Source organism: Saccoglossus kowalevskii, chromosome 3, assembly GCF_978046115.1.
Source record: "Saccoglossus kowalevskii chromosome 3, keSacKowa6.1, whole genome shotgun sequence".
In the NCBI taxonomy this organism is placed as follows: Eukaryota; Metazoa; Hemichordata; class Enteropneusta; family Harrimaniidae; genus Saccoglossus; species Saccoglossus kowalevskii.
This window is the reverse complement of record NC_140643.1, coordinates 32,393,098-32,417,020: the sequence shown is the minus strand read 5'-3', so window position 1 is coordinate 32,417,020 and position 23,923 is coordinate 32,393,098. Positions and strand designations below refer to the sequence as shown.

The 23,923-nt window shown below is 38.0% G+C and overlaps 1 protein-coding gene and 43 non-coding genes across 44 annotated transcripts; all 44 read right to left on the bottom strand.

Annotated features, from left to right (window-relative positions):
* Positions 1-382: 382 nt before the first annotated feature.
* Positions 383-465, bottom strand: TRNAL-UAA (transfer RNA leucine (anticodon UAA)). Its single transcript has one exon. It is a non-coding gene; the product is annotated as a tRNA-Leu (tRNA).
* Positions 466-3,358: 2,893 nt separating this feature from the next.
* TRNAL-UAA (transfer RNA leucine (anticodon UAA)) lies at positions 3,359-3,441 on the bottom strand. Its single transcript has one exon. It is a non-coding gene; the product is annotated as a tRNA-Leu (tRNA).
* Positions 3,442-3,512: 71 nt separating this feature from the next.
* On the bottom strand, positions 3,513-3,595 carry TRNAL-UAA (transfer RNA leucine (anticodon UAA)). Its single transcript has one exon. It is a non-coding gene; the product is annotated as a tRNA-Leu (tRNA).
* Positions 3,596-3,669: 74 nt separating this feature from the next.
* TRNAL-UAA (transfer RNA leucine (anticodon UAA)) lies at positions 3,670-3,752 on the bottom strand. The gene has a single exon. It is a non-coding gene; the product is annotated as a tRNA-Leu (tRNA).
* Positions 3,753-4,297: 545 nt separating this feature from the next.
* On the bottom strand, positions 4,298-4,380 carry TRNAL-UAA (transfer RNA leucine (anticodon UAA)). The gene has a single exon. It is a non-coding gene; the product is annotated as a tRNA-Leu (tRNA).
* Positions 4,381-4,763: 383 nt separating this feature from the next.
* On the bottom strand, positions 4,764-4,846 carry TRNAL-UAA (transfer RNA leucine (anticodon UAA)). Its single transcript has one exon. It is a non-coding gene; the product is annotated as a tRNA-Leu (tRNA).
* Positions 4,847-4,917: 71 nt separating this feature from the next.
* TRNAL-UAA (transfer RNA leucine (anticodon UAA)) lies at positions 4,918-5,000 on the bottom strand. The gene has a single exon. It is a non-coding gene; the product is annotated as a tRNA-Leu (tRNA).
* Positions 5,001-5,545: 545 nt separating this feature from the next.
* TRNAL-UAA (transfer RNA leucine (anticodon UAA)) lies at positions 5,546-5,628 on the bottom strand. The gene has a single exon. It is a non-coding gene; the product is annotated as a tRNA-Leu (tRNA).
* Positions 5,629-5,697: 69 nt separating this feature from the next.
* On the bottom strand, positions 5,698-5,780 carry TRNAL-UAA (transfer RNA leucine (anticodon UAA)). The gene has a single exon. It is a non-coding gene; the product is annotated as a tRNA-Leu (tRNA).
* A 74-nt stretch (positions 5,781-5,854) lies between these two features.
* Positions 5,855-5,937, bottom strand: TRNAL-UAA (transfer RNA leucine (anticodon UAA)). The gene has a single exon. It is a non-coding gene; the product is annotated as a tRNA-Leu (tRNA).
* Positions 5,938-6,011: 74 nt separating this feature from the next.
* TRNAL-UAA (transfer RNA leucine (anticodon UAA)) lies at positions 6,012-6,094 on the bottom strand. Its single transcript has one exon. It is a non-coding gene; the product is annotated as a tRNA-Leu (tRNA).
* Positions 6,095-6,163: 69 nt separating this feature from the next.
* On the bottom strand, positions 6,164-6,246 carry TRNAL-UAA (transfer RNA leucine (anticodon UAA)). The gene has a single exon. It is a non-coding gene; the product is annotated as a tRNA-Leu (tRNA).
* A 74-nt stretch (positions 6,247-6,320) lies between these two features.
* TRNAL-UAA (transfer RNA leucine (anticodon UAA)) lies at positions 6,321-6,403 on the bottom strand. The gene has a single exon. It is a non-coding gene; the product is annotated as a tRNA-Leu (tRNA).
* A 69-nt stretch (positions 6,404-6,472) lies between these two features.
* Positions 6,473-6,555, bottom strand: TRNAL-UAA (transfer RNA leucine (anticodon UAA)). Its single transcript has one exon. It is a non-coding gene; the product is annotated as a tRNA-Leu (tRNA).
* A 74-nt stretch (positions 6,556-6,629) lies between these two features.
* On the bottom strand, positions 6,630-6,712 carry TRNAL-UAA (transfer RNA leucine (anticodon UAA)). The gene has a single exon. It is a non-coding gene; the product is annotated as a tRNA-Leu (tRNA).
* A 74-nt stretch (positions 6,713-6,786) lies between these two features.
* TRNAL-UAA (transfer RNA leucine (anticodon UAA)) lies at positions 6,787-6,869 on the bottom strand. Its single transcript has one exon. It is a non-coding gene; the product is annotated as a tRNA-Leu (tRNA).
* Positions 6,870-6,943: 74 nt separating this feature from the next.
* On the bottom strand, positions 6,944-7,026 carry TRNAL-UAA (transfer RNA leucine (anticodon UAA)). The gene has a single exon. It is a non-coding gene; the product is annotated as a tRNA-Leu (tRNA).
* Positions 7,027-7,100: 74 nt separating this feature from the next.
* Positions 7,101-7,183, bottom strand: TRNAL-UAA (transfer RNA leucine (anticodon UAA)). The gene has a single exon. It is a non-coding gene; the product is annotated as a tRNA-Leu (tRNA).
* A 74-nt stretch (positions 7,184-7,257) lies between these two features.
* Positions 7,258-7,340, bottom strand: TRNAL-UAA (transfer RNA leucine (anticodon UAA)). The gene has a single exon. It is a non-coding gene; the product is annotated as a tRNA-Leu (tRNA).
* A 383-nt stretch (positions 7,341-7,723) lies between these two features.
* On the bottom strand, positions 7,724-7,806 carry TRNAL-UAA (transfer RNA leucine (anticodon UAA)). The gene has a single exon. It is a non-coding gene; the product is annotated as a tRNA-Leu (tRNA).
* A 231-nt stretch (positions 7,807-8,037) lies between these two features.
* Positions 8,038-8,120, bottom strand: TRNAL-UAA (transfer RNA leucine (anticodon UAA)). Its single transcript has one exon. It is a non-coding gene; the product is annotated as a tRNA-Leu (tRNA).
* Positions 8,121-8,191: 71 nt separating this feature from the next.
* On the bottom strand, positions 8,192-8,274 carry TRNAL-UAA (transfer RNA leucine (anticodon UAA)). The gene has a single exon. It is a non-coding gene; the product is annotated as a tRNA-Leu (tRNA).
* Positions 8,275-8,971: 697 nt separating this feature from the next.
* On the bottom strand, positions 8,972-9,054 carry TRNAL-UAA (transfer RNA leucine (anticodon UAA)). The gene has a single exon. It is a non-coding gene; the product is annotated as a tRNA-Leu (tRNA).
* Positions 9,055-9,128: 74 nt separating this feature from the next.
* On the bottom strand, positions 9,129-9,211 carry TRNAL-UAA (transfer RNA leucine (anticodon UAA)). Its single transcript has one exon. It is a non-coding gene; the product is annotated as a tRNA-Leu (tRNA).
* A 231-nt stretch (positions 9,212-9,442) lies between these two features.
* TRNAL-UAA (transfer RNA leucine (anticodon UAA)) lies at positions 9,443-9,525 on the bottom strand. Its single transcript has one exon. It is a non-coding gene; the product is annotated as a tRNA-Leu (tRNA).
* Positions 9,526-9,599: 74 nt separating this feature from the next.
* On the bottom strand, positions 9,600-9,682 carry TRNAL-UAA (transfer RNA leucine (anticodon UAA)). The gene has a single exon. It is a non-coding gene; the product is annotated as a tRNA-Leu (tRNA).
* A 388-nt stretch (positions 9,683-10,070) lies between these two features.
* Positions 10,071-10,153, bottom strand: TRNAL-UAA (transfer RNA leucine (anticodon UAA)). The gene has a single exon. It is a non-coding gene; the product is annotated as a tRNA-Leu (tRNA).
* Positions 10,154-10,381: 228 nt separating this feature from the next.
* TRNAL-UAA (transfer RNA leucine (anticodon UAA)) lies at positions 10,382-10,464 on the bottom strand. Its single transcript has one exon. It is a non-coding gene; the product is annotated as a tRNA-Leu (tRNA).
* A 388-nt stretch (positions 10,465-10,852) lies between these two features.
* On the bottom strand, positions 10,853-10,935 carry TRNAL-UAA (transfer RNA leucine (anticodon UAA)). The gene has a single exon. It is a non-coding gene; the product is annotated as a tRNA-Leu (tRNA).
* A 4,772-nt stretch (positions 10,936-15,707) lies between these two features.
* LOC146747803 (uncharacterized) lies at positions 15,708-18,841 on the bottom strand. Its single transcript, XM_085497453.1, has 3 exons — positions 17,932-18,841; positions 17,114-17,785; positions 15,708-16,501 (listed from the first exon to the last, which is right to left on the bottom strand). Exons 2-3 carry the CDS (start codon positions 17,781-17,783, stop codon positions 15,708-15,710), a joined length of 1,464 nt encoding a protein of 487 aa, XP_085353579.1. The 5' UTR covers positions 17,784-17,785; positions 17,932-18,841.
* Positions 18,842-19,435: 594 nt separating this feature from the next.
* On the bottom strand, positions 19,436-19,518 carry TRNAL-UAA (transfer RNA leucine (anticodon UAA)). Its single transcript has one exon. It is a non-coding gene; the product is annotated as a tRNA-Leu (tRNA).
* A 704-nt stretch (positions 19,519-20,222) lies between these two features.
* Positions 20,223-20,305, bottom strand: TRNAL-UAA (transfer RNA leucine (anticodon UAA)). Its single transcript has one exon. It is a non-coding gene; the product is annotated as a tRNA-Leu (tRNA).
* A 231-nt stretch (positions 20,306-20,536) lies between these two features.
* TRNAL-UAA (transfer RNA serine (anticodon UGA)) lies at positions 20,537-20,619 on the bottom strand. Its single transcript has one exon. It is a non-coding gene; the product is annotated as a tRNA-Leu (tRNA).
* A 74-nt stretch (positions 20,620-20,693) lies between these two features.
* Positions 20,694-20,776, bottom strand: TRNAL-UAA (transfer RNA leucine (anticodon UAA)). The gene has a single exon. It is a non-coding gene; the product is annotated as a tRNA-Leu (tRNA).
* A 225-nt stretch (positions 20,777-21,001) lies between these two features.
* Positions 21,002-21,084, bottom strand: TRNAL-UAA (transfer RNA leucine (anticodon UAA)). Its single transcript has one exon. It is a non-coding gene; the product is annotated as a tRNA-Leu (tRNA).
* Positions 21,085-21,158: 74 nt separating this feature from the next.
* TRNAL-UAA (transfer RNA leucine (anticodon UAA)) lies at positions 21,159-21,241 on the bottom strand. The gene has a single exon. It is a non-coding gene; the product is annotated as a tRNA-Leu (tRNA).
* Positions 21,242-21,628: 387 nt separating this feature from the next.
* On the bottom strand, positions 21,629-21,711 carry TRNAL-UAA (transfer RNA leucine (anticodon UAA)). Its single transcript has one exon. It is a non-coding gene; the product is annotated as a tRNA-Leu (tRNA).
* Positions 21,712-21,938: 227 nt separating this feature from the next.
* On the bottom strand, positions 21,939-22,021 carry TRNAL-UAA (transfer RNA leucine (anticodon UAA)). The gene has a single exon. It is a non-coding gene; the product is annotated as a tRNA-Leu (tRNA).
* Positions 22,022-22,719: 698 nt separating this feature from the next.
* On the bottom strand, positions 22,720-22,802 carry TRNAL-UAA (transfer RNA leucine (anticodon UAA)). The gene has a single exon. It is a non-coding gene; the product is annotated as a tRNA-Leu (tRNA).
* Positions 22,803-23,033: 231 nt separating this feature from the next.
* Positions 23,034-23,116, bottom strand: TRNAL-UAA (transfer RNA leucine (anticodon UAA)). The gene has a single exon. It is a non-coding gene; the product is annotated as a tRNA-Leu (tRNA).
* A 74-nt stretch (positions 23,117-23,190) lies between these two features.
* On the bottom strand, positions 23,191-23,273 carry TRNAL-UAA (transfer RNA leucine (anticodon UAA)). The gene has a single exon. It is a non-coding gene; the product is annotated as a tRNA-Leu (tRNA).
* Positions 23,274-23,347: 74 nt separating this feature from the next.
* TRNAL-UAA (transfer RNA leucine (anticodon UAA)) lies at positions 23,348-23,430 on the bottom strand. Its single transcript has one exon. It is a non-coding gene; the product is annotated as a tRNA-Leu (tRNA).
* Positions 23,431-23,661: 231 nt separating this feature from the next.
* TRNAL-UAA (transfer RNA leucine (anticodon UAA)) lies at positions 23,662-23,744 on the bottom strand. Its single transcript has one exon. It is a non-coding gene; the product is annotated as a tRNA-Leu (tRNA).
* A 74-nt stretch (positions 23,745-23,818) lies between these two features.
* TRNAL-UAA (transfer RNA leucine (anticodon UAA)) lies at positions 23,819-23,901 on the bottom strand. The gene has a single exon. It is a non-coding gene; the product is annotated as a tRNA-Leu (tRNA).
* Between the last annotated feature and the right edge of the window lie 22 nt (positions 23,902-23,923).

Below are 23,923 nucleotides of genomic sequence, written 5' to 3'. Positions count from 1 at the left end.
TACACTTAGTATTGGTTCAATCATTCAATTGTGATAGGACATTTATATCAATGATGTCAAAATGTACTTAGTGTGTGTGGGATTTGAACCCACGAGGACTAATGTCCATTCTAACTTAAATCCAACGCCTTAACCGCTCGGCCACCACACTCAATGTTACACTTAGTATTGGTTCAATCATTTAATTGTGATAGGACATTTATATCAAATATGTCAAAACGTACTTAGTGTGGGTGGGATTTGAACCCACAAGGAAAAATGTCCATTGGAACTTAAGTTCAACGCCTTAATCGCTCGGCCTCCACACTCAATGTTACACATAGTATTGGTTCAATCATTCAATTGTGATCAGACATTTATATCAATGATGTCAAAATGTATTTAGCGTGGGTGGGATTTGAACCCACGAGGACTAATGCCCATTGGAACTTAAGACCAACGCCTTAACCGCTCGGCCACCACACTCAATGTTACTCTTAGTATTGGTTCAATCATTCAATTGTGATAGGAAATTTATATCAATGATGTCAAAACGTGCTTAGTGCGGGTGGGATTTGAACTCACAAGGAAAAATGTCCATTGGAACTTAAGTCCAACGCCTTAACTTCTAGGCCCAACACTCAATGTTACACTTAGTATTGGTTCAATCATTCAATTGTGATAGGACATTTATATCAATGATGTCAAAATGTACTTAGTGTGTGTGGGATTTGAACCCACGAGGACTAATGTCCATTCTAACTTAAATCCAACGCCTTAACCGCTCGGCCACCACACTCAATGTTACACTTAGTATTGGTTCAATCATTCAATTGTGATAGGACATTCATATCATTGAAGTCAAAACGTACTAAGTGCGGGTGTGATTTGAACCCACGAGGAGTAATGTCATTGGAACTTAAGTCCAACGACTTAACCGCTCGGCCACCACACTTAATGTTACACTTAGTATTGGTTCAATCATTCAATTGTGATAAGACATTTATATCAATGATGTCAAAATGTACTTAGTGCGGGTGGGATTTGTACCCACGAGGACTAATGTCCATTGGAACTCAAGTCCAACGCCTGAACCGCTCGCCCCAACAGTCAATGTTACACTTAGTATTGGTTCAATCATTCAATTGTGATAGGACATTTATATCAATGATGTCAAAATGTACTTAGTGTGTGTGGGATTTGAACCCACGAGGACTAATGTCCATTCTAACTTAAATCCAACGCCTTAACCGCTCGGCCACCACACTCAATGTTACACTTAGTATTGGTTCAATCATTTAATTGTGATAGGACATTTATATCAAATATGTCAAAACGTACTTAGTGTGGGTGGGATTTGAACCCACAAGGAAAAATGTCCATTGGAACTTAAGTTCAACGCCTTAATCGCTCGGCCTCCACACTCAATGTTACACATAGTATTGGTTCAATCATTCAATTGTGATCAGACATTTATATCAATAATGTCAAAATGTATTTAGCGTGGGTGGGATTTCAACCCACGAGGACTAATGCCCATTGGAACTTAAGACCAACGCCTTAACCGCTCGGCCACCACACTCAATGTTACTCTTAGTATTGGTTCAATCATTCAATTGTGATAGGAAATTTATATCAATGATGTCAAAACGTGCTTAGTGCGGGTGGGATTTGAACTCACAAGGAAAAATGTCCATTGGAACTTAAGTCCAACGCCTTAACTTCTAGGCCCAACACTCAATGTTACACTTAGTATTGGTTCAATCATTCAATTGTGATAGGACATTTATATCAATGATGTCAAAATGTACTTAGTGTGTGTGGGATTTGAACCCACGAGGACTAATGTCCATTCTAACTTAAATCCAACGCCTTAACCGCTCGGCCACCACACTCAATGTTACACTTAGTATTGGTTCAATCATTCAATTGTGATAGGACATTCATATCATTGAAGTCAAAACGTACTAAGTGCGGGTGTGATTTGAACCCACGAGGAGTAATGTCATTGGAACTTAAGTCCAACGACTTAACCGCTCGGCCACCACACTTAATGTTACACTTAGTATTGGTTCAATCATTCAATTGTGATAAGACATTTATATCAATGATGTCAAAATGTACTTAGTGCGGGTGGGATTTGTACCCACGAGGACTAATGTCCATTGGAACTCAAGTCCAACGCCTGAACCGCTCGCCCCAACAGTCAATGTTACACTTAGTATTGGTTCAATCATTCAATTGTGATAGGACATTTATATCAATGATGTCAAAATGTACTTAGTGTGTGTGGGATTTGAACCCACAAGGACTAATGTCCATTCTAACTTAAATCCAACGCCTTAACCGCTCGGCCACCACACTCAATGTTACACTTAGTATTGGTTCAATCATTTAATTGTGATAGGACATTTATATCAAATATGTCAAAACGTACTTAGTGTGGGTGGGATTTGAACCCACAAGGAAAAATGTCCATTGGAACTTAAGTTCAACGCCTTAATCGCTCGGCCTCCACACTCAATGTTACACATAGTATTGGTTCAATCATTCAATTGTGATCAGACATTTATATCAATAATGTCAAAATGTATTTAGCGTGGGTGGGATTTCAACCCACGAGGACTAATGCCCATTGGAACTTAAGACCAACGCCTTAACCGCTCGGCCACCACACTCAATGTTACTCTTAGTATTGGTTCAATCATTCAATTGTGATAGGAAATTTATATCAATGATGTCAAAACGTGCTTAGTGCGGGTGGGATTTGAACCCACAAGGAAAAATGTCCATTGGAACTTAAGTCCAACGCCTTAACTGCTAGGCCCAACACTCAATGTTACACTTAGTATTGGTTCAATCATTCAATTGTGATAGGACATTTATATCAATGATGTCAAAATGTACTTAGTGTGTGTGGGATTTGAACCCACGAGGACTAATGTCCATTCTAACTTAAATCCAACGCCTTAACCGCTCAGCCACCACACTCAATGTTACACTTAGTATTGGTTCAATCATTTAATTGTGGTAGGACATTTATATCAAATATGTCAAAACGTACTTAGTGTGTGTGGGATTTGAACCCACGAGGACTAATGTCCATTCTAACTTAAATCCAACGCCTTAACCGCTCGGCCACCACATTCAATGTTACACTTAGTATTGGTTCAATCATTTAATTGTGATAGGACATTTATATCAAATATGTCAAAACGTACTTAGTGCGGGTGGGATTTGAACCCACAAGGACTAATGTCCATTGGAACTTAAGTCCAACGCCTTAACCGATCGGTCACCACACGCAATGTTACACTTCGTATTGGTTCAATCATTCAATTGTGATAGGAAATTTATATCAATGATGTCAAAATGTACTTAGTGTGGGAGGGATTTGAACCCACGAGGACTAATGTCCATTGGAACTTAAGACCAACGCCTTAACCACTCAGCCACCACACTCGATAACACTAGTATTGGTTCTATCATTCAATTGTGATAGGAAATTTATATCAATGATGTCAAAATCTACTTAGTGCGGGTGGGATTTGAACCCACGAGGACTAATGTCCATTGGAACTTAAGACCAACGCCTTAACCACTCGGCCACCACACTCGATTCTACCCCTAGTATTGGTTCTATCATTCAATTGTGATAGGAAATTTATATCAATGATGTCAAAATGTACTTAGTGCAGGTGGGATTTGAACCCACGAGGACTAATGCCCATTGGAACTTAAGTCCAATGCCTTAACCGCTCGGCCACCACACTGAATGTTACACTTAGTATTGGTTCAATCATTCAATTGTGATAGGACATTTATATCTATGATGTCAAAATGTACTTAGTGCGTGTGAGATTTGAACCCACAAGGATTAATGTCCATTGGCACTTAAGTCCAACGCCTTAACCGCTCGGCCACCACACGCAATGATACTCTTAGTATTGGTTCAATCACTCAATTGTGATACGACATATATATCAATGATGTCAAAATGTAATTACTGCGGGTGGGTTTAGAACCCACGAGGACTAATGTCCATTGGAACTTAAGTCCAACGCCTTAACCGCTCGGCCACCACACGCAATGATACTCTTAGTATTGGTTCAATCACTCAATTGTGATACGACATTTATATCAATGATGTCAAAAAGTACTTACTGCGGGTGGGTTTTGAACCCACGAAGACTAATGTCCATTGGAACTTAAGTCCAACGCCTTAACCGCTCGGCCACCACACTGAATGTTACACTTAGTATTGGTTCAATCATTCAATTGTGATAGGACATTTATATCTATGATGTCAAAATGTACTTAGTGCGGGTGGGATTTGAACCCACGAGGACCAATGTCCATTGGAACTTAAGTCCAACGCCTTAACCGCTCGGCCACCACATTCAATGTTACATTTGGTTCAATCATTCAATTGTGATAGGAAATTTTGTATCAATGATGTCAAAATGTACTTAGTGCAGGTGGGATTTGAATCCACGAGGACTAATGTCCATTGGAGCTTAAGTCCAACGTCTTAACCACTCAGCCACCACACTGAATGTTACATTTAGTATTGGTTCAATCATTCAATTGTGATAGGAAATTTATATCAATGATGTCAAAATGTACTTAGTGCAGGTGGGATTTGAATCCACAAGGACTAATGTCCATTGGAACTTAAGTCCAACGCCTTAACCGATCGGTCACCACACGCAATGTTACACTTCGTATTGGTTCAATCATTCAATTGTGATAGGACATTTATATCAATGATGTCAAAATGTACTTAGTGTGGGTGGGATTTGAACCCACGAGGACTTATGTCCATTGGAACTTAAGTCCAACGCCTTAACCACTCGGCCACCACACTCGATACCACTAGTATTGGTTCTATCATTCAATTGTGATAGGAAATTTATATCAATGATGTCAAAATCTACTTAGTGCGGGTGGGATTTGAACCCACGAGGACTAATGTCCATTGGAACTTAAGACCAACGCCTTAACCACTCGGCCACCACACGCAATGATACTCTTAGTATTGGTTCAATCACTCAATTGTGATACGACATATATATCAATGATGTCAAAATGTACTTACTGCGGGTGGGTTTTGAACCCATGAGGACTAATGTCCATTGCAACTTAAGTCCAACGCCTTAACTGCTCAGCCACCACACTGAATGTTACACTTAGTATTGGTTCAATCATTCAATTGTGATAGGACATTTATATCTATGATGTCAAAATGTACTTAGTTCGGGTGGGATTTGAACCCACGAGGACCAATGTCCATTGGAACTTAAGTCCAACGCCTTAACCGCTCGGCCACCACACGCAATGATACTCTTAGTATTGGTTCAATCACTCAATTGTGATACGACATTTATATCAATGATGTCAAAAAGTACTTACTGCGGGTGGGTTTTGAAATCACGAAGACTAATGTCCATTGGAACTTAAGTACAACGCCTTAACCGCTCGGCCACCACACTGAATGTTACACTTCGTATTGGTTCAATCATTCAATTGTGATAGGACATTTATATCAATGATGTCAAAATGTACTTAGTGTGGGTGGGATTTGAACCCACGAGGACCAATGTCCATTGGAACTTAAGTCCAACGCCTTAACCGCTCGGCCACCACATTCAATGTTACATTTGGTTCAATCATTCAATTGTGATAGGAAATTTTGTATCAATGATGTCAAAATGTACTTAGTGCAGGTGGGATTTGAATCCACGAGGACTAATGTCCATTGGAACTTAAGTCCAACGCCTTAACCACTCGGCCACCACACTGAATGTTACACTTAGTATTGGTTCAATCATTCAATTGTGATAGGACATTTATATCTATGATGTCAAAATGTACTTAGTGTGGGTGGGATTTGAATCCACGAGGACTAATGTCCATTGGAACTTAAGTCCAACGCCTTAACCACTCGGCCACCACACTGAATGTTACACTTAGTATTGGTTCAATCATTCAATTGTGATAGGACATTTATATCTATGATGTCAAAATGTACTTAGTGTGGGTGGGATTTGAACCCACGAGGACTAATGTCCATTGGAACTTAAGTCCAACGCCTTAACCGCTCGGCCACCACATTCAATGTTACATTTGGTTCAATCATTCAATTGTGATAGGAAATTTTGTATCAATGATGTCAAAATGTACTTAGTGCAGGTGGGATTTGAATCCACGAGGACTAATGTCCATTGGAACTTAAGTCCAACGCCTTAACCACTCGGCCACCACACTGAATGTTACACTTAGTATTGGTTCAATCATTCAATTGTGATAGGACATTTATATCTATGATGTCAAAATGTACTTAGTGTGGGTGGGATTTGAACCCACGAGGACCAATGTCCATTGGAACTTAAGTCCAACGCCTTAACCGCTCGGCCACCACATTCAATGTTACATTTGGTTCAATCATTCAATTGTGATAGGAAATTTTGTATCAATGATGTCAAAATGTACTTAGTGCAGGTGGGATTTGAATCCACGAGGACTAATGTCCATTGGAACTTAAGTCCAACGCCTTAACCACTCGGCCACCACACTGAATGTTACACTTAGTATTGGTTCAATCATTCAATTGTGATAGGACATTTATATCTATGATGTCAAAATGTACTTAGTGTGGGTGGGATTTGAATCCACGAGGACTAATGTCCATTGGAACTTAAGTCCAACGCCTTAACCACTCGGCCACCACACTGAATGTTACACTTAGTATTGGTTCAATCATTCAATTGTGATAGGACATTTATATCTATGATGTCAAAATGTACTTAGTGTGGGTGGGATTTGAATCCACGAGGACTAATGTCCATTGGAACTTAAGTCCAACGCCTTAACCACTCGGCCACCACACTGAATGTTACACTTAGTATTGGTTCAATCATTCAATTGTGATAGGACATTTATATCTATGATGTCAAAATGTAATTAGTGTGGGTGGGATTTGAACCCACGAGGACTAATGTCCGTTGGAACTTAAGTCCAACGCCTTAACCCCTCGGCCACCACACTGAATGTTACACTTGGTATTGGTTCAATTATTCAATTGTGATAGGACATTTATATCTATGATGTCAAAATGCACTTAGTGCGGATGGGATTTGAACCCACGAGGACTAATGTCCATTGGAACTTAAGTCCAACACCTTAACCGCTCGGCCACCACACTGAATGTTACACTTAGTATTGGTTCAATCATTCAATTGTGATAGGACATTTATATCTATGATGTCAAAATGTACTTAGTGCGGGTGGGATTTGAACCCACGAGGACCAATGTCCATTGGAACTTAAGTCCAACGCCTTAACCGCTCGGCCACCACATTCAATGTTACATTTGGTTCAATCATTCAATTGTGATAGGAAATTTTGTATCAATGATGTCAAAATGTACTTAGGGCAGGTGGGATTTGAATCCACGAGGACTAATGTCCATTGGAGCTTAAGTCCAACGTCTTAACCGCTCAGCCACCACACTGAATGTTACACTTAGTATTGGTTCAATCATTCAATTGCGATAGGACATTTATATCTATGATGTCAAAATGTAGTTAGTGCGGGTGGGATTTGAACCCAGGAGGACTAATGTCCATTGGAACTTAAGTCCAACGCCTTAACCGGTCAGCCACCACACTGAATGTTACACTTAGTATTGGTTCAATCATTCAATTGTGATAGGACATTTATATCTATGATGTCAATATGTACTTAGTGCGGGTGGGATTTGAACCCACGATGACTAATGTCCATTGGAACTTAAGTCCAACGCCTTAACCGCTCGGCCACCACACTCAATGTTACATTTAGTATTGGTTCAATCATTCAATTGTGATAGGAAATTTATATCAATGATGTCAAAATGTACTTAGTGCAGGTGGGATTTGAATCCACAAGGACTAATGTCCATTGGAACTTAAGTCCAACGCCTTAACCGATCGGTCACCACACGCAATGTTACACTTCGTATTGGTTCAATCATTCAATTGTGATAGGACATTTATATCAATGATGTCAAAATGTACTTAGTGTGGGTGGGATTTGAACCCACGACGACTAATGTCCATTGGAACTTAAGTCCAACGCCTTAACCACTCGGCCACCACACTCGATACCACTAGTATTGGTTCTATCATTCAATTGTGATAGGAAATTTATATCAATGATGTCAAAATCTACTTAGTGCGGGTGGGATTTGAACCCACGAGGACTAATGTCCATTGGAACTTAAGTCCAACGCCTTAACCACTCGGCCACCACACGCAATGATACTCTTAGTATTGGTTCAATCACTCAATTGTGATACGACATATATATCAATGATGTCAAAATGTACTTACTGTGGGTGGGTTTTGAACCCATGAGGACTAATGTTCATTGCAACTTAAGTCCAACGCCTTAACCGCTCGGCCACCACACTGAATGTTACACTTAGTATTGGTTCAATCATTCAATTGTGATAGGACATTTATATCTATGATGTCAAAATGTACTTAGTTCGGGTGGGATTTGAACCCACGAGGACCAATGTCCATTGGAACTTAAGTCCAACGCCTTAACCGCTCGGCCACCACACGCAATGATACTCTTAGTATTGGTTCAATCACTCAATTGTGATACGACATTTATATCAATGATGTCAAAAAGTACTTACTGCGGGTGGGTTTTGAACCCACGAAGACTAATGTCCATTGGAACTTAAGTACAACGCCTTAACCGCTCGGCCACCACACTGAATGTTACACTTAGTATTGGTTCAATCATTCAATTGTGATAGGACATTTATATCTATGATGTCAAAATGTACTTAGTGCGGGTGGGATTTGAACCCACAAGGACCAATGTCCATTGGAACTTAAGTCCAACGCCTTAACCGCTCGGCCACCACATTCAATGTTACATTTGGTTCAATCATTCAATTGTGATAGGAAATTTTGTATCAATGATGTCAAAATGTACTTAGTGCAGGTGGGATTTGAATCCACGAGGACTAATGTCCATTGGAACTTAAGTCCAACGCCTTAACCACTCGGCCACCACACTGAATGTTACACTTAGTATTGGTTCAATCATTCAATTGTGATAGGACATTTATATCTATGATGTCAAAATGTACTTAGTGTGGGTGGGATTTGAACCCACGAGGACTAATGTCCGTTGGAACTTAAGTCCAACGCCTTAACCCCTCGGCCACCACACTGAATGTTACACTTGGTATTGGTTCAATTATTCAATTGTGATAGGACATTTATATCTATGATGTCAAAATGCACTTAGGGCGGATGGGATTTGAACCCACGAGGACTAATGTCCATTGGAACTTAAGTCCAACACCTTAACCGCTCGGCCACCACACTGAATGTTACACTTAGTATTGGTTCAATCATTCAATTGTGATAGGTCATTTATATCAATGATGTCAAAATGTACTTAGTGTGGGTGGGATTTGAACCCACGAGGACTAATGTCCTTTGGAATTTAAGTCCAAAGTCTTAACCGCTCAGCCACCACACTGAATGTTACACTTAGTATTGGTTCAATCATTCAATTGTGATAGGACATTTATATCTATGATGTCAAAATGTACTTAGTGCGGGTGGGATTTGAACCCACGAGGACTAATGTCCATTGGAACTTAAGTCCAACGCCTTAACCGCTCAGCCACCACACTGAATGTTACACTTAGTATTGGTTCAATCATTCAATTGTGATAGGACATTTATATCTATGATGTCAATATGTACTTAGTGCGGGTGGGATTTGAACCCACGAGGACTAATGTCCATTGGAACTTAAGTCCAACGCCTTAACCGCTCGGCAACCACCCTCAATGTTACATTTAGTATTGGTTCAATCATTCAATTGTGATAGGAAATTTATATCAATGATGTCAAAATGTACTTAGTGCAGGTGGGATTTGAATCCACAAGGACTAATGTCCATTGGAACTTAAGTCCAACGCCTTAACCGATCGGTCACCACACGCAATGTTACACTTCGTATTGGTTCAATCATTCAATTGTGATAGGACATTTATATCAATGATGTCAAAATGTACTTAGTGTGGGTGGGATTTGAACCCACGAGGACTAATGTCCATTGGAACTTAAGTCCAACGCCTTAACCACTCGGCCACCACACTCGATACCACTAGTATTGGTTCTATCATTCAATTGTGATAGGAAATTTATATCAATGATGTCAAAATGTACTTAGTGCGGGTGGGATTTGAACCCCCAAGGACTAATGTCCATTGGCACTTAAGTCCAACGCCTTAACCGCTCGGCCACCACACGCAATGATACTCTTAGTATTGGTTCAATCACTCAATTGTGATACGACATATATATCAATGATGTCAAAATGTACTTACTGCGGGTGGGTTTTGAACCCACGAGGACTAATGTCCATTGGAACTTAAGTCCAACGCCTTAACCGCTCGGCCACCACACTGAATGTTACACTTAGTATTGGTTCAATCATTCAATTGTGATAGGACATTTATATCTATGATGTCAAAATGTACTTAGTTCGGGTGGGATTTGAACCCACGAGGACCAATGTCCATTGGAACTTAAGTCCAACGCCTTAACCGCTCAGCCACCACACGCAATGATACTCTTAGTATTGGTTCAATCACTCAATTGTGATACGACATTTATATCAATGATGTCAAAAAGTACTTACTGCGGGTGGGTTTTGAACCCACGAAGACTAATGTCCATTGGAACTTAAGTCCAACGCCTTAACCGCTCAGCCACCACACTGAATGTTACACTTAGTATTGGTTCAATCATTCAATTGTGATAGGACATCTATATCTATGATGTCAAAATGTACTTAGTGCGGGTGGGATTTGAACCCACGAGGACCAATGTCCATTGGAACTTAAGTCCAACGCCTTAACCGCTCGGCCACCACATTCAATGTTACATTTGGTTCAATCATTCAATTGTGATAGGAAATTTTGTATCAATGATGTCAAAATGTATTTAGTGCAGGTGGGATTTGAATCCACGAGGACTAATGTCCATTGGAACTTAAGTCCAACGCCTTAACCGATCGGCCACCACTCTGAATGTTGAACATTAGTATTGGTTCAATCATTCAATTTTGATGGGACATTTATATCAATGATGTCAAAATGTACTTAGTGTGGGTGGGATTTGAATCCGCGAGGACTAATGTCCATTGGAACTTAAGTCCAACGCCTTAACCGCTCGGCCACCACACTCAATGTTACATTTAGTATTGGTTCAATCATTCAATTGTGATAGGAAATTTATATCAATGATGTCAAAATGTACTTAGTGCAGGTGGGATTTGAATCCACAAGGACTAATGTCCATTGGAACTTAAGTCCAACGCCTTAACCGATCGGCCACCACACGCAATGTTACACTTTGTATTGGTTCAATCATTCAATTGTGATAGGACATTTATATCAATGATGTCAAAATGTACTTAGTGCGGGTGGGATTTGAACCCACGAGGACCAATGTCCATTGGAACTTAAGTCCAACGCCTTAAGGATGTATGCTACAAAATAAAAAACCCATGGAAAATCGTTTAAAATACTACAGGTGTACAGGACATGTTACTCTAAACTCATAGAAAAGAAAAAAACATGGGGTTAATGTACTAATTTTTAAGATACACAACTCACAATTATGCTGAGTCAGCATTTTAAAGTAGCTTTAATAAAAAACTTAAGTTGTCATTTATACTCAGTCTTAATCCACATTTTTACTGAAATTGGTTTTATCCTATCAGCACATAATATGAGTTCATATTTAAATTCAATTCTAATGAATTTAAGAAATTACCTATTTAAAGAAAACAACAGTTTCCTTCATTTGGTTTTGTATTTTAGATAAAAAAATTCATAGAAACTGTCCTACAAAAAATTTCATCCATGGAAATCTCTTGAAATTGTGTATATGTCGAGTGCTTATGAAGTTATTCCATATTATACATTGAAAATGGTATGCTAATGCACTACTTTTTGAGAAAAAAATAGTTTAATTGTCAGTTTCAATAATCTTGGTGGCCATGTTGGATCATTTGCGTGACCTTTGACCTTTGCCAGTGCCCTTGTCAATATACATACCGGGGTACATCAAATATGGTCATGTACATCCAACATCAGTAGATTATATTGTTTTATATATGAAGTACAGTTTATATATATTGGCTGGGTGCTTGGGAGAATATTCTTACCTTTCATTGGAAATATAGAAATTCAAAGTCAAGCCACTATTTAATGCACTGAAGTATTATTTTCTTCTGAGGGATACTGATGAAAGCATTGTATTCTCAGTTAGGGCACAGGTGTGTATGGTGGTGGGGAGGGGTGTGGTGTGCTGTAACATACATACAAACCAGAGTATGACTAGTGTTACCATACATGAAGTGACAAAAAGATCAGTATTGTTTAGTTGTAAGTAATATTTATTTTGTGTTCTGTTTTTTTAAATATTCATATATCGATAAATAAATAAAAGTGGTCCATAAATACTAATATAATTAAATATTTCACATATTTTAAAATCATATAACACTTGCTTTATCATTTTATTAATATACAATTGTATGTATTTAATTTTTTTTTAAATCTGGATATAAATACATATATTTAGATACAATAACCTTCAATGGACAAAAAAAGTGTTTTCTTTTCTGAAAATATGCCAACATTGCATGAATAATCCCATTTTCACCCTATGAGACATTTACATACCAAATATCAGTCTAGTGTTCTCAAAGAAGTCATGTAACGAATGGATGGATTAGTGAACTAAAAAAATATCACAAGAGTCATTAATCATTGTTTTAAATATAGTTACTTCTTTTCAAATCAAAGAAAGCTTAGAAAGAACTCCCATGTGCTGAGAGTATTGGAGACACATTAAATATAATTCGAAATTACTTAGCTGAAAACTAATTATGCAAATCAGAAAATTAATATGACCAGATTTGAGTGTAAAACTAATGAGGTCTGCGCAATGTAACAGAAAATCTATGTCTCCAAGTTTAATTGAAATGTGATTAGAACCAAAAAATTATGAATTATTATGCTTATTAGGGAATTAATATGAACAGATTTTTACCCCAAACTAATTAGGTTTGTACATTGTCCTAGAGCATCTTTGTACTAAGTTTCATTGAAATGGAATAATTAGTACCGTGAAAACTCCAAAATTTCGACCCCTCTAAAAATTCGGCCGCCTATTTATTTGCCGGGTTTCGGTGTTTTATTTACCTCCAAATTTTCGACTCCACTAAAAATTGCCGACTCATTCTTATTCAAAAATTGCGACCAGTTTAGTTTTCCCCCAAACGAAAAAAAAAAACGATGTGAGCGTTCAAACGGGACCTTCCTCGAAGGCATGAATCCGGGTTTCTGATTGACTGAGAGATTTTTATTTTATTGGTAACGAAAATATATTCTAAATAAACGAAGTTTCAAATAAAAACGAACACAAAAATCTCGGCATGCTGCGTTTCTGAATTGTTGATTATTACTGTACTCAGTAGTGATTATAATAATGTACACAAAATAAATTTGTTGAATGGTTATGAAATACAAATAAAAGTCAACTTAGTTTCATCGTAAGCGAATGATTCCGGTCTCGTATAAACGTTTGATGCTGTAGGATATCCGCCATGTTCTCTTAGGTCAAATAGGTCAAATCGCTAATTAACCAATCAAAAAGCTGGATGATGCCAACGTGTTCAAATTACCATAGCTTATTTAAATATGTTAATGTTATTGAACGCAATGCGGAAGAGATTGATGTTGTAGTACGATATTTTGGCTTGGATTTTGATGCGAAAACGGCATGATTTTTTTTAAATAAAAAAATCAGTTGTTTTTAAAAAATAAACTGGTCATCTGAAGAATAATTTAACATTGTTCACAGTGATAACAGCTCATTCTCGAAAGGAAGCTTACCCGCTCACGCTAGTCACGATAAAAATCATACACGTGTACTCTTGAATAGACAGACGTCAATGACTACGGTAAAACTTACTCTATTTTAGCCGGCAGGATTGATTGAAATGTCCGAAAAATGACGCCAAAATACACCTTAAAAGTCCCATTTTATTTTCTTAAATCCCATTTTATTTTTTAATCCAAGGGCGAATTTACGGCAGAATTTGGTCCCTCAAATAAGGGACACGTGAGCTTTGATTCTAACCGGATACATTGCACTGGGTCGGGGAGATAGTTTGCTAAACCTCCATGTATCTTTTGTCCAATGGGTACCTGTACTTCGAACATTCGCAAGTTTTCCTAGGTAGTGCGAGACAGCTTTGTCTTTTGACCTATTAGTTTTGTGCTGACCTCTTCTCCGCGTCTTGATGTTTTGTTTTGCTTGTCATAATACTCACTGATTGATGACTTTGTTTAGATTTTGAGTTACAACTCGGCCACGACCTTTGCTTTTACCGTGAAACATGAGGAAGTTTACGTCAATTGACGGACATTGCATTTTTTAAAAACTAATGAAGCACACTGTCTATCATCCCCATTTTTTCATTTGCTGATTTCTATTCTGAAAAATTCGACCGTCCGAAAATGCACCTTAATTTTGACTCTAAAAACACGTCACATTTCTAACACCAATTATTTAAAACCGGTCGAAATTTTGGAGTTTTTACGGTACTTTATATATCAGTGTGAAAGCTTAAAATTGGTTAATTATGCAAATTAGGTAATTAATATGTACAGATTGTAACCCACAATTATTCAGGTCTGTCTATTGTCCTACAGCATCCATGTACATTCATTGATATGTGATGTATAGTACCTGAGATATCAGTGTGAAAGTTGGTTAATTATGCAAATTAGGCGATTAATATGCACAAATATTTACCGGAAACTAATTGGGTCTGCATAATTCTAGATTCATTGAAATGTGATGATTAGTACTTTAGATATCAGTAGAAAAGCTGAAAAATAATTATGCAAATTAGGTAATTAATATGCACAATTATTTACCCTAAAACTAATCAGGTCTCTGCATAGTCCTAAAGGATCTATGTACCAAGTTTCATTGAAATGTGATGATTAGTACTTGAGATATCAGTGGAAAAACCGAAAATTGACTAATCATTATGCAAATTAGGTAATTAGTATCCACGGATTATTACCAAAAACTAATCAAAACCTAGCATTAGTTCAGAGCATCTATGTACCAAGTTTCATCAAAATCCAATGAGTGGTTGTTTAGATATCAGTGGAACAGTCATGGAACCACTAAAAAATAGCTAATTATCATGCAAATTAGGTAATTAGTATGCACGGATTTTTACCAAAAATTAATCAAATCTGCGCATATGTTCAGAGCATCTATGTACCAAGTTTCATCAAAATCCAATGAGTGGTTCTTTAGATATCAGTGGAAAAGTCATAGAACAGCTAAAAATTAGCTAATTATCATGCAAATTAGGTAATTAACGAGCATGGATTTTTACCAAAACCTAATCAAATCTGCGCATTGGCCCAGAGCATCTATGCACCAAGTTTCATCAAAAACCGATGTATGGTTCTTGAGATAGCAGTGGAACAGTCGGACACACATACACACATACACACATACACACACACTAACTGCAAAGACTCCCATTTTGTGCTTCGCACATGGGAGTCAAAAACTGCGATAGTGACAAGAATGTTTTTTTATGTTTGGTTAATCTTCACTAAGCAACTTCACCAATCCATCTATCCCTCCTCTGCTATAAGCCAAGTTCAAGTGACAAAAAGCCAGACCAGAAGCAGCTATTTTCTCAGCCATACACTTTGTAATTACCTTCTTACTTATTAGTTGACTAAGAGAAGACAGATTTTTCTTTTTACACAATAGAAATTCAAGAGCTTCTATAATAAAATCAACAGAGAAGCTATGTTTACTAATATGGCTGATGTCAACATTACATTTACCAATCAATTGTTGAAGCATATGTACATCATGTTTTGCATTGTGAGCACTGTATTCAGTGTGTAAATAATCATTAACCAGGTTTTCTTCAGAGTAAGATGATCGAGGTGGTAAAATTTCACGAAATACAGAGAGCGTATCAGAAAAGCAGCAATGTTTATGTTTCAGTTTGTCTAAAAGACCATATCTTTGCACAGAACTAGCCAGAATCCTAGCATCAAAATTCTTACAGTTATGTGCAACTAACACAGAATTTAATGGAATCCATTCTATAAAACTCTCAAGAGCATCTTTCTGTGATAATGTTGGTACTAAATTAAAGTTATGAAACAGTTTACCACATGTATATGTCAACCCAGTTACATTGGATGCTGCTGGATGTATTGGCTGACAGGGGTCAACATACTCATCAAATATTTTACCATCATAAGATGCAGCAATCTGACAAATTGAGGAATCAATACCAAATGATGCTGTTTCAAGATCAAATACAACAACAGGAGAATCTTGAAGTATTCTTACTGGAAAACGTACAGGAGCATTAACTGGTTCAGGAATACATGTAATATCAATGTCATTTCTAATTGCAATGTTTGTGTTGTATGTGTCACCTTCTCTTAACTCAGTAGCATTACATTTTTTGTTTCGCTCCTCTTTTAATTGTATACGTCTAAGTTTGTATTTTTTGTTTTCTCTCTGCATCTTTCTTTTTCTTGCTTTATTGTCTAGTTTTATTCCCCTCACCTGTGAAACAATTCCAGGAGATAGTCCATTTTCTTTGTTAACACTACAAACATATGTGTATCCACTATTTTTCTGTGAAACTGCTGCTGCAATGCGGATATTTAAACTTTCTGATTTACTGTAATGTCTGTTTTTTGGTGCTTTAGAAGCAACAGTGTTATGAAAGCTTTCATTGGCTTGTGTTGAACTCATAAGAGAAAGTTTATTTGCACATGCAGCATAAATTTCAAAAATAGATTTTAAATCTTTACGCAATTTTACCCCAGAAAGATCTTTACCATATGGAAGACGTTTGTGGCAGTAAGTATCTGGCTGACGTTAGTAACCACACCATTTACGATCACATGATTCATGAGATCCAAATGCATGGGGAACAATGGCAAGCAAGTTTTTATTGATTAAAGCTGGCCTACCTTTGTTCTGAGTAACAGCATAGGAAAAACATGTTTGAAAATACTTGATAACACGTGGTGTTAATATTTTGTGAGTTTTTGAAAGTTCATATAGTTTATTTCCTAGACCTTTTTTGGTGTGGTTCATATCTGGTCTCTTTTCAATATCTTGGTTAATTTCTGTTCTTAGTTTATGAATGGTTGTTGTATCATCATCCATAGTTAAAGATACTGTTTTAGCACTAGTTTTGTTAATAATTTTTACCACTTCAACAGCAATATCTCCTTCCATAGCTTTGGAACTCCCTGTCCAGTTTTTACGACAGTCATGTTTTCTTGTGTTCATATCCCCATTTTCACAAATTTTGCATCCCTTTGAACGCACAGCATATCCCATAATTTTACCAGTTGCTTCCCCTATAGCAGCACCATGATCTGACAGACTGTTATATTCTTTGCCAGAGCCACGGCGCTGCCATGCACCATCAAAGGAAATATCAACTTGATTTTCATGTGAACTAAGTTTTTGTTCTTCAGTAAGAGCTTTAACACACAGTCGTTTTGCAACATTCTCAATACCAACACCTGCTTCTCTTTCTCTTTTCTTTAATGTCTTGTGGTGTATACCCGGTATATTCAGTGAGGCAAGGAAGTTATTCACATGAGTCTCTCCCATTCCACTGTGTACCATTCCTATGTTATGAAATAAGAAACAACTTAGATTAACATTTTATAAGATTAGTTTTTGCTGCCCTACATTACTAAAAGTATGTTCACCAATATATGACCATAAGAGGTTAATAATTGAGATGAATCCTTAGTTTGCCTGTAAATCTTACCGGTGGCTAATTTGGTATTTACATCAAATATAGGTAATCCTTGGTTTGATTTGGCATTCCTATGTGTCGAACCTGTATACACATGGTTTACAGCACCACATCTCTGGCAAGGTATATACAGTACACTACCAAGACCATATCGTCTCTCCTGGCAATCCACCAGAACAAGGTGTTCACAACACACAGCACAGGCTTTTAATCCCTCAGCTAGAACAGACAGCTGTACTATTCTGCGTCCAACATTCCAATTTATAGCACTTTCTGAAGTAACTTCTGTAAAGATAAATCAGATTATCATTACAGTCATCATGTAAATAAATTTCATGCAATTTGCACTACTATACTGGCTAACAGATATTGACAACAGTAAGATGTTAACATACTATCTGTGCTATTCGTAAGAAATGTATGAATATTTACAGAAATAAAAAGAAACCATTATTCCAAAATCATCATTTCCAAAGGAGCCATAGGCAAAACAGAAACTCTCTCACATTCAGATAATGTGAAAAATAACAATAATTTTTAGGTCATGGCTTATTTTCAGAAAAAACATTTATTGGGAGAAAATGTCCAAAAATATATATTACAATGTATTTAGAACAAAAATATTTGACACAATAACAAATAGAAAAAATAAAATTCAAGTATCTACTATAATATGCAAGTATTTTAATTTTAATTTCCTTAACACAGCCGCAAGTTCATCATGTTACATGTTAATTTTTTTCTGAAGAGTAAACAGATGAAATTTCAATGCTCTAAATTTATAACACTAGGAAAATAAATATGGATTTCAAAACAGCAAAATATAGAAAATATTTGAACATGCTGTTTATTCATAGTTAAAATTGTATCCCCTTGGTTATATGGAAGTGTGAGGACAATCATGCCCTCAAATTGCGGGTTTTGTGCGTATAGTTAAAATTACCAGTTCGCGTTGAAGGCACCTCGTCATAATTAATGAAAGCTGCAGACGACGCGACAGACAAACTTCGTTGTCAAATATTTTTTTTATCACAATTTCTGTATTTAGTGAAACAGGAATTAGGAAAAAATAAACACTGTTTCCCCCAAAATAAGCATAATCCGATGTTCATAAAAACAAATAAAATGTGAAAATATATTGATTCGAGTTGTGGATAACAGTTGCAGACGACTCAACCAAAGTTTACGTCGTATACTGACACCGTACGTACGTACCTGAATTTGATTCTAAAACTACTTCAGCAACTTTCTTATGTTGGCGGTTCGCCTGGATAACTGCCAATCTTCTTCTCTTCTCTTTCTCCGTCAAAAATCCTTTAAATTTGCGTGCATTCGGCGATCGCGAAGCGTACTTGTTTGTTGTGGCAGCCATCTTGAAAGTCTGCTTCAAATGCGCAGAACGTATGCGCAGTGCAACGCCTTAACCGCTCGGCCACCACACTCAATGTTACACTTAGTATTGGTTCAATCATTCAATTGTGATACGACATTTATATCTATGATGTCAAAATGTACTTAGTGCGGGTGGGATTTGAACCCACGAGGACTAATGTCCATTGGAACTTAAGTCCAACGCCTTAACCGCTCGGCCACCACACTCAATGTTACATTTAGTATTGGTTCAATCATTTAATTGTGATAGGAAATTTATATCAATGATGTCAAAATGTACTTAGGGCAGGTGGGATTTGAATCCACGAGGACTAATGTCCATTGGAACTTAAGTCCAACGCCTTAACCGATCGGCCACCACACTGAATGTTACAGTTAGTATTGGTTCAATCATTTAATTGTGATAGGAAATTTATATCAATGATGTCAAAATGTACTTAGTGCAGGTGGGATTTGAATCCACGAGGACTAATGTCCATTGGAACTTAAGTCCAACGCCTTAACCGATCGGCCACCACACTGAATGTTGAACTTTAGTATTGGTTCAATCATTCAATTTTGATAGGACATTTATATCAATGATGTCAAAATGTACTTAGTGTGGGTGGGATTTGAACCCACGAGGACTAATGTAGGTTGGAACTTAAGTCCAATGCCTTAACCGCTCGGCCACCACACTGAATGTTACACTTGGTATTGGTTCAATCCTTTAATTGTGATAGGACATTTATATCTATGATGTCAAAATGTACTTAGTGCGGATGGGATTTGAACCCACGAGGACTAATGTCCATTACAACTTAAGTCCAACGCCTTAACCGCTCGGCCACCACACTGAATGTTACACTTAGTATTTGGTTCAATCATGCAATTGTGATAGGACATTTATATCAATGATGTCAAAATGTACCTAGTGCAGGTGGGATTTGAACCCACGAGGACTAATGTCCATTGGAACTTAAGTCCAACGCCTTAACCGCTCGGCCACCACACTGAATTTTACACTTAGTATTGGTTCAATCATTCAATTGTGATAGGACATTTATATCTATGATGTCAAAATGTACTTAGTGCGGGTGGGATTTGAACACACGAGTACTAATGTCCATTGGTACTTAAGTCCAATGCCTTAACCGCTCGGCCACCACACTGAAGGTTACACTTAGTATTGGTTCAATCATTCAATTGTGATAGGACATTTATATCAATGATGTCAAAATGTACTTAGTGCGGATGGGATTTGAACCCATGAGGACGAATGTCCATTGGAACTTAAGTCCAACGCCTTAACCGCTCAGCCACCACACTGAATGTTACACTTAGTATTGGTTCAATCATTCAATTGTGATACGACATTTATATCTATGATGTCAAAATGTACTTAGTGCGGGTGGGATTTGAACCCACGAGGACTAATGTCCATTGGAACTTAAGTCCAACGCCTTAACCGCTCGGCCACCACATTCAATGTTACATTTGGTTCAATCATTCAATTGTGATAGGAAATTTATATCAATGATGTAAAAATGTACTTAGTGCAGGTGGGATTTGAATCCGCAAGGACTAATGTCCATTGGAAGATAAGTCCAACGCCTTAACCGATCGGCCACCACACTGAATGTTACACTTAGTATTGGTTCAATCATTCAATTGTGATAGGAAATTTATATCAATGATGTCAAAATGTACTTAATGCGGGTGGGATTTGAACCCACGAGGACTAATGTCCATTGGAACTTAAGTCCAACGCCTTAACCACTCGGCCACCACGCTTGATTCTACACCTAGTATTGGTTCTATCATTCAATTGTGATAGGAAATTTATATCAATGATGTCAAAATGTACTTAGTGCGGGTGGGATTTGAACCCACGAGGACTAATATCCATTGGAACTTAAGTCCAATGCCTTAACCGCTCGGCCACCACACTGAATGTTACACTTAGTATTGGTTCAATCATTCAATTGTGATAGGACATTTATATCTATGATGTCAAAATGTACTTAGTTCGGGTGTGATTTGAGCCCACGAGGACCAATGTCCATTGGAACTTAAGTCCAACGCCTTAACCGCTCGGCCACCACACGCAATGATACTCTTAGTATGGTTCAATCACTCAATTGTGATACGACATTTATATCAATGATGTCAAAACGTACTTACTGCGGGTGGGTTTTGAACCCACGAAGACTAATGTCCATTGGAACTTAAGTCCAACGGCTTAACCGCTCAGCCACCACACTGAATGTTACACTTAGCATTGGTTCAATCATTCAATTGTGATAGGACATTTATATCTATGATGTCAAAATGTACTTAGTGCGGGTGGGATTTGAACCCACGAGGACCAATGTCCATTGGAACTTAAGTCCAACGCCTTAACCGCTCGGCCACCACATTCAATGTTACATTTGGTTCAATCATTCAATTGTGATAGGAAATTTTGTATCAATGATGTCAAAATGTACTTAGTGCAGGTGGGATTTGAATCCACGAGGACTAATGTCCATTGGAACTTAAGTCCAACGCCTTAACCAATCGGCCACCACTCTGAATGTTGAACTTTAGTATTGGTTCAATCATTCAATTTTGATAGGACATTTATATCAATGATGTCAAAATGTACTTAGTGTGGGTGGGATTTGAACCCACGAGGACTAATGTCCGTTGGAACTTAAGTCCAACGCCTTAACCCCTCGGCCACCACAGTGAATGTTACACTTGGTATTGGTTCAATTATTCAATTGTGATAGGACATTTATATCTATGATGTCAAAACGTACTTAGTGCGGATGGGATTTGAACCCACGAGGACTAATGTCCATTGGAACTTAAGTCCAACGCCTTAACCGATCGGCCACCACACACAATGTTACACTCCGTATTGGTTCAATCATTCAATTGTGATAGGAAATTTATATCAATGATGTCAAAACGTACTTACTGCGGGTGGGTTTTGAACCCACGAAGACTAATGTCCATTGGAACTTAAGTCCAACGGCTTAACCGCTCAGCCACCACACTGAATGTTACACTTAGTATTGGTTCAATCATTCAATTGTGATAGGACATTTATATCTATGATGTCAAAATGTACTTAGTGCGGGTGGGATTTGAACCCACGAGGACCCATGTCCATTGGAACTTAAGTCCAACGCCTTAACGGCTCGGCCACCACATTCAATGTTACATTTGGTTCAATCATTCAATTGTGATAGGAAATTTTGTATCAATGATGTCAAAATGTACTTAGTGCAGGTGGGATTTGAATCCACGAGGACTAATGTCCATTGGAACTTAAGTCCAACGCCTTAACCAATCGGCCACCACTCTGAATGTTGAACTTTAGTATTGGTTCAATCATTCAATTTTGATAGGACATTTATATCAATGATGTCAAAATGTACTTAGTGTGGGTGGGATTTGAACCCACGAGGACTAATGTCCGTTGGAACTTAAGTCCAACGCCTTAACCCCTCGGCCACCACAGTGAATGTTACACTTGGTATTGGTTCAATTATTCAATTGTGATAGGACATTTATATCTATGATGTCAAAACGTACTTAGTGCGGATGGGATTTGAACCCACGAGGACTAATGTCCATTGGTACTTGAGTCCAACACCTTATCCGCTCGGCCACCACACTCAATGTTCCATTTAGTATTGGTTCAATCATTCAATTGTGATAGGAAATTTATTTCAATGATGTCAAAATGTACTTAGTGCAGGTGGGATTTGAATCCACGCGGACTAATGTCCATTGGAACTTAAGTCCAATGCCTTAACCGCTCGGCCACCACACTGAATGTTACACTTAGTATTGGTTCAATCATTCAATTGTGATAGGACATATATATCAATGATGTCAAAATGTACTTAGTGCGGATGGGATTTGAACCCATGAGGACAAATGTCCATTGGAACTTAAGTCCAACGCCTTAACCACTCGGCCACCACACTGAATGTTACACTTAGTATTGGTTCAATCATTCAATTGTGATACGACATTTATATCTATGATGTCACAATGTACTTAGTGCGGGTGGGATTTGAACCCACGAGGACTAATGTCCGTTGGAACTTAAGTCCAACGCCTTAACCGCTCGGCCACCACACTGAATGTTACACTTGGTATTGGTTCAATCCTTCAATTGTGATAGGAAATTTATATCAATGATGTAAAAATGTACTTAGTGCAGGTGGGATTTGAATCCGCAAGGACTAATGTCCATTGGAAGATAAGTCCAACGCCTTAACCGATCGGCCACCACACTGAATGTTACACTTAGTATTGGTTCAATCATTCAATTGTGATAGGAAATTTATATCAATGATGTCAAAATGTACTTAATGCGGGTGGGATTTGAACCCACGAGGACTAATGTCCATTGGAACTTAAGTCCAACGCCTTAACCACTCGGCCACCACGCTTGATTCTACACCTAGTATTGGTTCTATCATTCAATTGTGATAGGAAATTTATATCAATGATGTCAAAATGTACTTAGTGCGGGTGGGATTTGAACCCACGAGGACTAATGTCCATTGGAACTTAAGTCCAATGCCTTAACCGCTCGGCCACCACACTGAATGTTACACTTAGTATTGGT